Raw genomic sequence first — 12,834 nt, forward strand, 5'->3', positions numbered from 1 at the left:
TTTTACTTTCTAAGTCACTCATTTGAAAGACAAAGGAGGAATAATGTATAACCACTGAAAGCCAGTCAGGGATTTTTTAAAGTACATTTGAAACTATCCTGAGTTCAAGCAGCATACACTTGAAGAGCAGGAATAAATTTCCCCTCACAGTGCAGTTTCTTCATTTAGAGAAAGCATAAATTATATAAGAAAGAAGCAAAAGGCTTTAGAAGCTCATAAGAAATTATAGGTATTTCTAAATTAAGGTGTGACAGAAATAAAAGAAGCAAGCTAGCACCTGCCACATAAGATGGTGAAGAAGAGCAGGGATCCCATTAGAAAATAGTTGTTCTCAATCCCAAGAAATGATACAGAAGTAAATTTGAAATTTCTGTTGTAGATTTAGAAAAAAATCGAACATTTGAAAAAATAGAAAGTAGAAAACACAGGGCAAAAACCTTCAGATATCCATGAGAAATGGGCACATTTTATCCACAGAAATAAAATGTTCATGCTATTGTTCACTACTGAAATGATATTTAGTTGGGCCAGTTGAACATAGTTGTTTTTGATAGTGAAAGGCCAGTAATAAAAATTTGCATCTGAATTAGGTTTAGGTAAAATAGATGAATTCTAGAAGGGAAAAGAAAAATAATAAAAAGTAGAGTTTGCCACTTTTTAAATTATCCTGTCTCATGTGGCATTTGTTGTTGTGATTGTCTCTTGAAATGCTTTCTGAAAGAATACATGGTTCTCTTTTGTGTATTTGAGTTACCTAAACTGAGGTGAAATAGAAGGATATGATGGTTTGAAATTCTTTAGGACTGAGAGGATATTTGGACCATTGGAAGAAAAGCTCAGAGTCTACTGTAAGATTAATATGTAAGAATCTCAAAACCTTTTAGGGAAGGAAAATGCAGTTAAATGCTAGAAGCAGGGTTCCTGATCTATTTGGATCCAGCCAAAGAATCCTCAGAAATCTGTAACTGATTTGCTCAAGTATGAAATGTACATCTGAGTTGGCAGACTTCCCATAAAGAGCCAAGTGGTCAATATTTTTGGCTTTGTAGGACATTGGTCTCTGTCACAAGTATTTTCAAAAACAGGTGGCAAGCTGCATTGGCTCACAGGCCAAAGTTTGCTGACCCCTGATCTACACTGTTTTTCCTTCTAAATATTGCCTGATTATCTTAGCTTCTTGGCAAACATGCTAGGCCGGATGGGGCAGAGGTTTCTGTTACATGCTGTGGTCTCTTAGTAATGAATCAATCCAAGAACACATTAGAGAATCTGAAGTCAACACATACAGATTTCATATGTTTTAACTTCATAATTTATATTTCTTGTCAGAGTTCTCCCAACTTGCTGTAAATATTTTTGCTTTTGAAAGTTCCAACAAAGACTGTGAAGTAAGACAGATCCAAAATCGTATCTTCATTGCTTGTATTTAACAGGTACTACCAAAGTTTACTTTTAATACTGTCACAAATTGGAAAGCAAATCCTTGCATATCGTAGGGCTTAATTTTTTATTGGAGGAATAATAACATGCAGACTGATGCAGTTTGAAACATTTTTTTCCCATGTGTGTCTATGTTTGTGTCAGTCCTTGTGTCTACATGTATGTACGTCTGTGTGTGGGCGGGTGTGTGTTTTTCTGTACACCTGGGGGGAGAGGTATCTGTAAAGTCAGTTCTCTTCTCTCCTGTAGGGTGGATATGCAGCCTACAGATATGCACAGCCTGCTACTGCAACCGCAGCCACCGCTGCTGCAGCCGCTGCAGCCGCTTACAGCGACGGGTATGTACAGAGGCAGAGATGAGCTTTGGGATGCATGAGAGCTGTTCCATCCCAAAATGTCACCCATTTCCCTCCCTTCACCGTTTCCACAGCAGCTCTTAGCACATCGGGCATCTTGCCAGCCTGGGCTTTCTGCAGACCTCTCGATGGCCTTTGTCATGCCTAAAGCACAAGGCACCAACTCTGTCCTCCGCTCCCTCTTTCTTGTTCTCATCTCTTCTTTGGCTTTGACTCCAGTCCCTCTCTTCCTCATCTCCAATTCCTTTCTTTTCCATTTTATAGAAGTACTTCAGATTTTTTCAGTTTTATTGCATTTGGGAGTAGAAATAGAAAGGTTTTTTCCTATTCCTTGTAATTCCAGTTTCCTTATGATAATCCAAGACCAAGTGACTCACAAGTCTTTAGCACAGTAATCCCTTTAATTTTTTTAGATCACACACTTTTCTTTATCTGTCTGATTGTGTTTCTTCTTTCCAGTTATGGCAGGGTGTACACAGCCGACCCCTACCATGCCCTTGCCCCTGCCGCTAGCTATGGAGTTGGCGCTGTGGTAAGTATATAATACACCATTGTTTTATAAAACCATTTTACCCCTTCTTTTACCCATAGACTACAGAAGATCTAGGGAGGTAGTAAACTTAGCCTTTCATCCTCCATCAAGGTATTAAAGCCACACAGATCTATTCATGGCACCCTCTTTATTTGTATGTTATTGTAATGTGAGCCACATGGCCTAGTTAAGGGCAGCAGAAAGGAATGACCACTGATAGTGTGCCCCGAGCAGTGGCATCATTTGTGAGAGTAATAGGGGAACTGGCGAGTGTTTTCTATTGGTTCAAATATTGAGTGCATACCTGTGGCATCGTTTCATTATCGGTGTTGGGAAAGGAGCATGGAGCATAAGGCTGTAGTATTCACAGTAAGCTTTTCAAAAACCTAAGTTTCAAATACAAATCTAAAGGATGTCTCTGCTCTTCCTGAGCCTTCTGGTAGATAGTACTAGAAATTCCCAAGTGAACGCTTTATAGGATATTTCATTGATTATTGATAACAACTGTGGCAAAATATAGTGTTTTTGATAAAGTATCGAAGAAGTCTGTAGAACTAGCATAATTTCTTCTGACCAACCACCTCACTGCAACATTATTGTGTTGGCTTCGGTGCCTCCAGTTTCAGTGATTAGGACTCACAGGCTGCAACAAAGGTAGGCCGTTCCACAGTGACACCTCTGCCAGCCTTGCTCTCTAATTCAAAATGCAACTGGGCAGCTGCCTCTGAACATGGCAGAGTTGTTTGAAAAGGAGACAGAATGAAGTGTAAAATGTAAGACCTAAAGGAATATGAGGAAGTTACTTCTCACACCAGATTTCTACTGATGAAGATTTGTGGAAGGAAGGAATAGGGGCCCTGAGGGAATGTATGTTTGTAAGGGAAGTAGAGCAGTACAATATAAAGGCAGTGGTGGAAGTTCCTGAGGTTTTATTTTGTCCTAAAATGATATAAGTCCTATGCTAAAAGAATGACCTGAGAAAGATGCATTCCTGGGAAACTTGTAATTGAAAGAGATAAGCCATTAGATAAAGTCATTTGATAATGGAATAAAGCCTAGTTAAAACCCCAACTAGATATATAAATGTGAATATGTCAAGAAACAGCCTAGTTGGTGTGCTTTGTGGATGATAGAGGAACTAGACTTTATTAAAGACTGACTCAGGTTTAGATGCAGCACCATCTCAAACGTGGGCTGTGACCGCACATGGCAGGGATCGTGTCGGAAGTAACGTGCACTGCAGATGGGTCATATGTGAGAAGGGGAAACTGGGGATGTGTTTTCCACCAGGATTATAGGCTGTATCAAGGTAAACAAAAACCTGTGCTTTTAAAAATCACACTCTTGGCAGAACTAGTTTTCAACTGTATATTGTTTCCCTTCTGTGCTAATTCATGTAAATGATGAAATGAAATGTTGTCATACTCTCTTTGAGAATATCAGGTCAGCAGTAAATGTGTTGGGCTCTGGTGTGAGCACCTCACAAGCAGAAGTTGGTTTCTGACTTTACTGCACAAGGCAATGCTTGATCAGTTGCTTTGAGGCTTTGAAGGAGGCTGTGTTTCCAAATCCCTCTCTGGACATTTTTCTTCACTGTTAATGCTTCTCTCATCAACCTTTTAATTATTTTTATCTCTTTAATTACTGCAGGCGAGTTTATACCGAGGTGGCTACAGCCGATTTGCCCCCTACTGAAGTGACGTGAGACCCCTGCAAATGGGACAGCCCCCCAGTTCATGAGGCCTGGCTATTGCAATATTTACTAGTAGAGGAACTCTATAGCAAGATGAAGAGGAAAAACAAACAAACAAAAAAAAAAAACACAAAAAAAGAAAGAATACTTTTTTATACCTCACTATGTTCTTTGAATATGTATTTTTTCCTTTAAATTTCTGCCTTTAATTCTTTTGTTCCAAAGATTGTGCATTTTTTTCTTTTTTTTTTTAAACTGTGGTAAAAAAAAAAAAAAATTAATGCATTTCCATGTCTGTACGTCCGTGCTTAGCTTATTCTATCAATCACGGAAGAGGCAGTCAAGGAGGGAGAGCTGCATTGATTAGGAGCTGATCAATGCATCTGATCAGAAATCAGCAGACAGAATTACCAAAGTGTACCTGGTGCTGAATGGCTGGGGGACAAGCAGAAGTGGGAGAGATCTTTCCGCAACAGGATGTTCTTCTCGTCTTCTGAGTTTCTGGTCTTTTGACAGGCAGTTCTGGTTGGCTGTGGCTGGAATCCACATGCTGATAGATAGGAATTTGTGCTTATAAAGCAGGAGAATTAAAAAGACGCTTTCCTCTCCTCTTCCCTCCTGTCTTCTCCATTCTTTTTACAATCATCTTACACGCACAGCCTGAGACAGTTGGCATCGTTTTTGGAATTATAGTATTGATATTTCCAAACGTGCTCTCAGACTGTGGATAATAAACACCTCATTAGGAAACCGATCTCGGAGTGAACTCTGGAGTATGAAAAAGATCATTTCTTTTTGTTCCTGCAACTTAGCATTCTTTCTGGGCTTCTTCTCCTTTAATTGAACCACAGCTTAGCTCATGTATTCTTTTATTAACATCCTGCTCTCATGTCCATAAGATTCAGGAATTCAGGACCCAGGGACAGAAAGATGAATAAGCCAGTGACCAGATTTCCCCCAGATGTCTGGGCACCGCTTGAGGATTAGAAGTACAAAGTGTTCACAGCCATTAAAGAGGGTGAGGAAGAGAAAAGGAGTATTAGAAGATCTGGTATTTCTTACTTTTTTCTTGCCTTAGAAAGTACAAAGTTTAAAAAACAGCATAAAGAATCTGCTGGGGAAAGATAGAGTACCAGGTCCTAGGTCAGCAGTCCCTGGAAGTTTTGGTGATGAGGACATGGAAGGGCAGGCAGAGGCACTTTGTACTTGCTCCAAAGCCATAGGAATTTTCATCTTCCAGAGCCTTTATGAGTCACTTCTCTATCCACAGTCTTGAGCCCTGTGGCTGTCCTGCCAAGCTTCTCACTGTCCTCCAAAAACACCCAGCTGAGCACCCGGACCACTTTGTGTACATTAACACTACAGGACATAAAACGCGGAGGCCCTGAGATTGCTGCCCTCCCATATTGGAAGGAGGGTCTGAAATGGCAAGGGTCTTCTGTATCGCCAGGAAGAGTCATGCAGTGAGTCACTGCCGTTGCCATCTGGCTGTAATTTTCTGTGTTATCAACGTAGGAGAGAGAGTTTCTCTTCTAGCTATTAGATAGAACTGATCAAAGCAAGTGTCCTACAGCATTTCCCAAATGAAGGCATTAGGAAATAGAAAAGCACGGTCTTTTTGGCTCCCTGGTCTATTCACATTGGTACTAGGGTGACCTTTCACCCAAGGGACAGCTGCTAAAGGGAGTAATTCAGAGACATGGAGCTTCTGGTTTGTTATGGGTTTGTTTTGGGTTTGTTTTTTAACTCCTGCCTCCACACATGTTCTTGACTGATAACTGACTCATGTCCCTGAATTAAAATGACTGACCTACGACAGCATCAAGCATTCTTTGTAAGCAGAGTGATGCGTCTGAGAGGGCATTGGCCTGTCGCGTAGAATACATATCCTCTCCCCCTTCGGAATCCTGTCTCGCCTCATAACTGGGAGAGAGGCTGTGCCTGAAACTAGGGGTGATGTCAAGGAAGCTAGAGGCCTCGATGCAATTATTACTCATCCTGGGGAGGAGGACGGAGACTAAGGGGACACCAACGGCCCAGTCCATTGGGCATTTTTAAGGATCCCCCCACCCCAAGCCAAAGTTTGGTTTGTTGCTGTTAAGACAATTTTTGTTGTATGTATATAAATATTTTAGTTAGAGGAGTGGGGAATGGGATGCGGGCTTTCACAGTTCTAGGGAATGGGGGCAGGGAGGATTTTGCTTTTGCTTTTGCTTTGAGGGAGAACTTTAGCTGACTGAAAAAACAAAAGTTTGAGGTCATGATCACAAAGGGGCCATTCCCAAAAGATGGCAAGCCACGTACTCAATGGAGACTAGGCCAAATTCTAAATGGTTGTATCCCTAGCAGGGGAGAATAGGAGAATGAGTTTAAGTGTTTTTCTCTTCTTTTTTCCTAGAAGGAGGTAAGGATAATAGGAAAGGTAGAGAAGGCAGCTCCCACAGACCTTTTAAGAGAGGCAGAATCTTGAGCTTGAGGCACCTTGAGTGCATCTCAGTTCAGCTGGTTCTGGCTGAGGCCTCCAAAGGCAAGCTCTGTGCTTTCCAGTGGTTTGTGCTGCATTTCCAGGGATGGTGTTTGACCCCGCTTCCTCCAGCTCCCTTTTCTAAGAAAGAATAGATGGAGTTCTGCTTTTTATGAAAGGGTCTTTGGTTTTCAAGTGTCAACACTGAGAATTGGGGCTCTTACAAGCATCTAGATGTCACAGCATCAACCTCGCCATCACCATTTGAACTTTGAGAGTCAACTTCACCAGAGGCAGGTTGCTCAAAGCAGCACTGCTTGTCTGTTCCTGACTCTGGTTCTCACTGTATTGAGAGAGTCAGAGGAGTCTGGCATTTCGTGAGTTTGTTAGAGGATGCTGGCTGATAATTCCGGAAAACTCACCGATGCTGAATCACATGCATGATTCTTTCTCAACTTTACTATAGTTCATGACCTGGACTTTCTGTACTCTTGGAAGCTGGGCTCCTTAAAGGAGACCTCTAGTGAAAACCTTTATCTCCACGTCCCTCTTTTAGCCCAGAGAGCTGCCCAAAGGCATTTTCCAGAATTCCTTGTGTCTCTTAGTTCAATTTCCATTAACTCAGATCAGCCGTTGTGATTCACCATTTGTCAGCCTCTCGGGTTTCACAAAACCTACTACCACCATCATCCTCCAACAGCCACAGTCTGAATTGAGCCAACATTTTTTTTTTTCTTTGAGAAAGAAGTGGACTGGGGCACAACTTTTAGTCTGAGGGGAGCTAGTGGAAATCTAGACGATCGAAATCATCGATAGCAGCCTTTCCTCAAATGTGTGACTCCTCAGGGGCTGAACTGCTCTTAGCTTAGAATTATGCTTTACTAGAGATCCAGCAGAGAAGTGTGTTAATCACTACCATCCCGTGACTAGTTACATAGCTTCCAGACATGAGGGAGACTGATACCAAACAGGGACGGAAGCAACCCCAAGGATATGCAAGAAGGGCATGATGAGCCCCCTTCCCTCTGGCAGGAGAACAAGGCCAACCAAGGGACAGACTGGAAAGCGCTTAGATGTTTAAGGAGGGAAAAGGGGAAGCTTTGGCGAGCCCTCCCCTTCTGCCAAGCTCAGCCAGTTCTCTGCTGCTTGCAACCCTCTAGCACAGTGACATTTGCAGAATTGCAGATTTTTTCCCCCAGATACTAGGAGGAAAGGGACTTTGGGGGGTGGGGAAGGGGTCGTGGTGTTTTAAAAGCATAAGTTACCTGTTTGCACTGTTTTAAGATAGGAAAAAAATAGTGGGCAAGGTGAACATCAGACGTAAATTTGTGTGTTTTTATTTTGTCATGCTCTTGAAAATGTTTGACCATTTGTAGTATACACAGTGAAACTTGATTCTCTGTTGCATAAAACACTATATTTTTTTGGAAATGTTACTGTCCAAAAGCCTCTTCCCTCCCTTTCCTTTTCCTGTGTACTTCCTTCATACTTGCTTTACTGATCGGCCAGGCAATAGCCATCCAAGAGCTAGAGCATGAAACAGGGCCCTTTCCAAGTAGGCTCTGGGTGTCCTAAGCCAGCGTGTGCCCTCTGGTTCGGTGAGCGTAGTAGAGTCCCTGGCACCTTTCTTTGCAAACAAGGCTTACAGACCAGACTGCAGCAAGTTGTCAAATTCCTCGATCGGATGCACTAGGAGTGAGGAGCCCAGGGATGGAGGGGATTCCTGAAGTGTTGCAGTTGGCTGTGGTAGCTGAGTTCTTTTCCATGTTACCGAAACTGTAGCCAGTTACAGTTTACTCAGGAAAACGGTAGATCAATTCAGCCATGGTAGTGCTGGTCGGCAGGGATTGGTAACGGAGAGAACTGCTTAGCAGCCAAAACTCAAGCCTTGCCTTTTAGGAGGCCACCGGCAGAGGGACTTGGTCCTCCTTGTCTGGCACTTGCGTCCATGCCAGCGACCTGAGGACTGCACTCACACTGGCGAGCAAGAAGGGAACAGTGATTCTCTTTTCTCTCCCCACCCCCTGCCCTTTGTCACCAACACCAGTTTCCCAGGGGGTACATGAGTTTTTGAATTTTTAAAACATGTGTTTTGGTTTGGTTTTTCCGGGGACTGATAAGTGCTTTAAGCAATGTCCATAACCCGTCAAGACTCCCAGCTTAGTCATTTTCTTGTATTTTTCTGTTCACAGTATTTGTGTGTGTGCTTGTTTTGGCAGCTCATTTTGGCTGTATTATATATCGAGTGATGAATTGATCCTCTTTTTTTCCCTAAGGGATATGAATTGTTTTTCTTGTGTTATATTCTGCTTGTGAATAGCTGGAGCAAACCTGGGGCTGACACACGTAAACTAGGGCTGCAAAGCGAGAAGAGAGCCGGTGGAGTGTACTTGTCCCTGACAGGCTGACCTGCCTGAGTCTCTGAGCTTTTCAGTCCAAATCTTTGCAAGGCTCAAAATGCCACAGAATCTCTCCTCTTCTCCCCACTCCTTCCCCATGGCAGGAACCGGGCCATCCCTACATGCAACATGCTGTTCCTCCAGCCCCTCCCACTGCCATGGCAAAACAGGTACCTTGGGGCAGGGGGGCATTACATGGGATGCTTGTGTAATCGACCACCCAGCCTTCTCTGTCCCCTCCCGGCCTCCCCCAGAATCACTTCCTAGGACACCCGAGCTGCTTGCCCAGGGTCCTGTTTCCCTGCTAACTCCAGAGAAGCATCCCAGGGCTTTGTGACAGTCTCTAATTCCCTTCCCTTCTCGTTAAGAATCATATTGTATAGTAGCTTTCAGACCATACAGTATTCATTGGGTTACTCCTATTATTATCAAGTAGCTGGAATTGTGAAGGTCGGAGTAGTTAGATCTTTAGCTTTTATTCCTTATTTTTTTGTATTACTCTCCATGTGTATAAATTATTGATCATGTTGCTGGCTTTTATAAACTCTAAGCGAAGGAGGAGCACTGCCTCAGCCTTTGCACATGGTAATGAAGCACTGTTTTTAAATAAAAGAGAGAAACACCATTCTTTGGCCTGTGTGTATTAATCCTCGTTCCCTGTTGCCTCTGCCTGAGGCTCCAAAGATACAACTTGGATTTGACTTTTTAAGTGGGGGTCGGGGGTACAAGAAGGAACAGTGCCAGGCGTTCTAAGGTGAGACATTCTAAATGGTGACGATAAGCCAGAAGGTAAACGAGGCCAGCAGCTGGGTCCGTGTCACTGCTCTCAGCTTCCCCAACTGCTGAACTCCAATCTGTCCAAAAGCTGATTTTGTGCCTCTGCTTCTGAAATCTTTCAGCTTCACTTCTTCACCGTCCACCCTCCCCTAGACTCAACTGCTGCCTTTACTGCACCACAGACACTGTCCTTATCACTTGACCTTATCAAAGTGTCATTTTCCTGCCTTGCCTCCTCTGTCCCTGCTGCCCCTAGCTCTCCGGCTGCCACCCAGGCTCCCTCACTTTTTGTTCAGCCATAAAAAATATGTCCTGCCTCGCCCTTTCCTTCCTGTTTTTCTTTTCTTTTTTTCCCCTTAAGACAGGGTCTCACTGTGTCACCCAGGCTGGAGTGCAGTGGTGTGATCAAGGCTCACGGTAGCCTCAAACTCCTGGGCTCAAGTGATCCTCCCACCTCAGCCTCCCAAGAAGCTGGAACTACAGGCACACACCACCACACCTGGCTATTTTTTGAATTTTTTTGTACAGATGGGGCTCCACTGTGCTGCCCAGGCAGGTCTCGAACTGCCGGCTTCAAGTGATCCTCCAACCTCAGCCTCCCGAAGTGCTGGTATTACAGGCGTGAGCCACCACACCTGGCGTCTTTTCTTTCTTGTGCTTTTCACCCATCCCTTGCTGCGTTTGTTTTGTTTCTCAGCCAATAATTCCCAAATCTCTGAAATTCTCCATAATCCATAAATCTGTAACTCCCTTCCCTTAACCATATGAGATCATCATGCTTCCGGTTTCACAGAGAATATGGAGGTTGTCAGACACAGTCTCCCGGAATGAGTGTTCACTACCAGATCTATAAACCGACTTGCATCCCACACAGGGTGTCCTTCCCCTTCTCTCATTCTGTTAAGGGCATTCTTCACATCACTGTGAACCCCACACCTGCGCTCTGCATCCCAGCCTTTCCCACCTCCTCGGTGCTTTGCTTCAGTTTCCTCCCTTGCCTGGTTTGCCTCTTCCTCTCAATAGTCCCTTTGGCACTTAAGCGTGCTTAAATCTTAAAAAGTTTTTTAAAAAATTGGAAAATCTCAAGTTATTCCTTGAACTTTTTTTTCTTGTTTTTGGGTTTTTGTTTGTTTGTTTTGTTTTTTGAGATAGGGTCTCACTCTGTTGCCCAGGCTGCAGTGCAATGGCGCTATCTTGACTCACTGCAACCTCCGCTTCCCAGGTTCAAGCAATTCTACTTTGTCAGCCTCCTGAGTAGCTGGGATTGATTATAGGCACGCACCACCAAGCCTGGCTAATTTTTGTATTTTTGGTAGAGACAGAATTTCACCATGTTGGCCAGGCTGGCCTCAAACTCCTAACCTCAAGGATTCACCCGCCTCGGCCACCCAAAGTCCTGGAATTATAGGCGTGAGCCACCACACCCGGCCCTAAGTTGTTTCTTTTGTGGCAAACTTCTGGAATAAGTTTCTACCAGCTGATTCCAATTACTTGATCTTCACCCCGTGGCTGCCTGGCTTCTACCTCCAGTACCTGGAAGCAGCCCCTGAGGATGACGGTTAACGGATGCTCCTCTGTGCACTTACTTGACTGCCGAGTGTTCCCAAGGCTTCTTCCCTTGTGTGTTGGACTGTGACAGGCCAAAGTAGGCAAGTACCTCCCCACCACCACCCACTCCAAGCTGGCATGCCCTTGCCTGGCTTCGTCTTAGCTTCTAAACTGGTCTCCTTGCCTCTACCTTTTCTCCGACAGCACTCCATCTCTGAAGTGTGTTCTCTCAACAGCCTGTTCAATCGGATTGTGACATGTTTTTGTGCAAACTTCCTTAGGCTTCCCATCCCGTAGGCAGTTCCAAATCCTTATTTTGGTCTACAAGGCCCTGTACAGTGTGCTCCCCTGGTAGTTTATTTGGTGTCTGTCTGTCTGTACTAAAACGTAAGCACCTGGAGGTCAAAGACTTTGTTCTGTTGGCTGCTGTATCGCCATTGCCTGGTGCGTTGAAAGTATTCAGTACATATTTGTTGAATTACTGTTTTCCATTTGGGATGTAAGTGATGCAGTTTTCAGCCCTGCCTTCCTCCACATTGCCACGCCTAGTAACAACAGTGGACATGTGTGTGGAGCACTGTTGGTGGCACTTGCCCATTTTCACTCCTTTCATCTTCCCAGCAGCTCTGTGAGGCAGGTGCCCCCGAGGCACTTCTCTCTGCTCCTGCTCCTGCTCCTGCCTTCCTGCTGGGTTTGACAAGCATGCAAAGCCTGGATTGCCCCTTCCCCAGGCCCTTTCTGGGGGTTGTGTTTGCAACAAAGAAACTTGTATCCCCTCAGGACAAAGAGCAAGCTTGCTTACTACCTGTTATAAAACAGGTGGATCCTCTAAGCTCAGTGCCCCTCAGCTCAGTGCAAACCTACTGCCTGCACCACATCTATCCAGGCCTGTGGGACTCGGGGGCTCATGCTGCCTGCTGCACCGTGAGGAATAAAGTCCTTTGCCTCTCGCCGAGTCTTGTGTCTTCCACCAATATCCATGAAACTGTAACAGGCAAATGCATCAGCTTCTAAGGCGGGAGAAATCAAAGCCCATACCTGACAGTATTGTTATTCCTCTGTTAAAAGATGAAGCTGGAAGCATAGAGAGATTAAATAACTTTGCCAAAGTCACATAAAGTAGGAAGTGGCAGAACCAGGATGCAAACCCAGGCAGTTGCTCCCAAGTCTGTGCCTTTAACCTCTGACTGCTAGTGTTTCTAAGTGCTGCTCTTGTAGAAACCCCACAGAAATCAGAGCCAGCACTGCACTCCTATCTCTGGCTGCCTCTCTGCCTCTTGTAGGCTCCTCTTCCTCCAGCTCTCTTTTAAACCTTGTTATTCCTCTAGGGCTCAGCTGTAGGCCACCTTCTTCCCATACTCCACTGAAAAGATCACTGTTGAGACCAATGTCTGCCTGTAAGCTAATGACTCTTAAATCCAAACTGGAGTTCATAGAGCTTTCCTAGAGTCTAGACTAACATCCAGCTGCAGCCCCATAGGCTCCTAAAATTCAATGTGCTTGAAATAAACCCTTTTTCTACTCAAAACCTATGTTCCTGTCTCTAGTCCCTTTGAGCTGATAACAAAATACCATAAACAGTAATTTTTAAATAACAGAAGTTGACCAGGCTCTGTGGCTCACGC

General features: G+C 44.2%; 1 protein-coding gene across 51 annotated transcripts in view; it reads left to right on the forward strand.

The window, feature by feature from the left end:
* The window catches only part of RBFOX2 (RNA binding fox-1 homolog 2), a 295,158-nt gene extending 285,649 nt beyond the window's left edge, over positions 1-9,509 (forward strand). For 50 of the 51 annotated variants that reach the window (XM_077948059.1, XM_077948058.1, XM_077948068.1 and 47 more), the window contains 3 exons: positions 1,690-1,778; positions 2,256-2,328; positions 3,979-5,842. In XM_077948059.1, the coding sequence (XP_077804185.1) occupies positions 1,690-1,778; positions 2,256-2,328; positions 3,979-4,023 (207 nt within the window). In that variant the 3' untranslated portion in view covers positions 4,024-5,842. 51 annotated transcript variants of the gene reach the window in all.
* Positions 9,510-12,834: the final 3,325 nt, after the last annotated feature.

Source organism: Macaca mulatta, chromosome 10 (assembly GCF_049350105.2).
Source record: "Macaca mulatta isolate MMU2019108-1 chromosome 10, T2T-MMU8v2.0, whole genome shotgun sequence".
Taxonomy (NCBI): Eukaryota; Metazoa; Chordata; class Mammalia; order Primates; family Cercopithecidae; genus Macaca; species Macaca mulatta.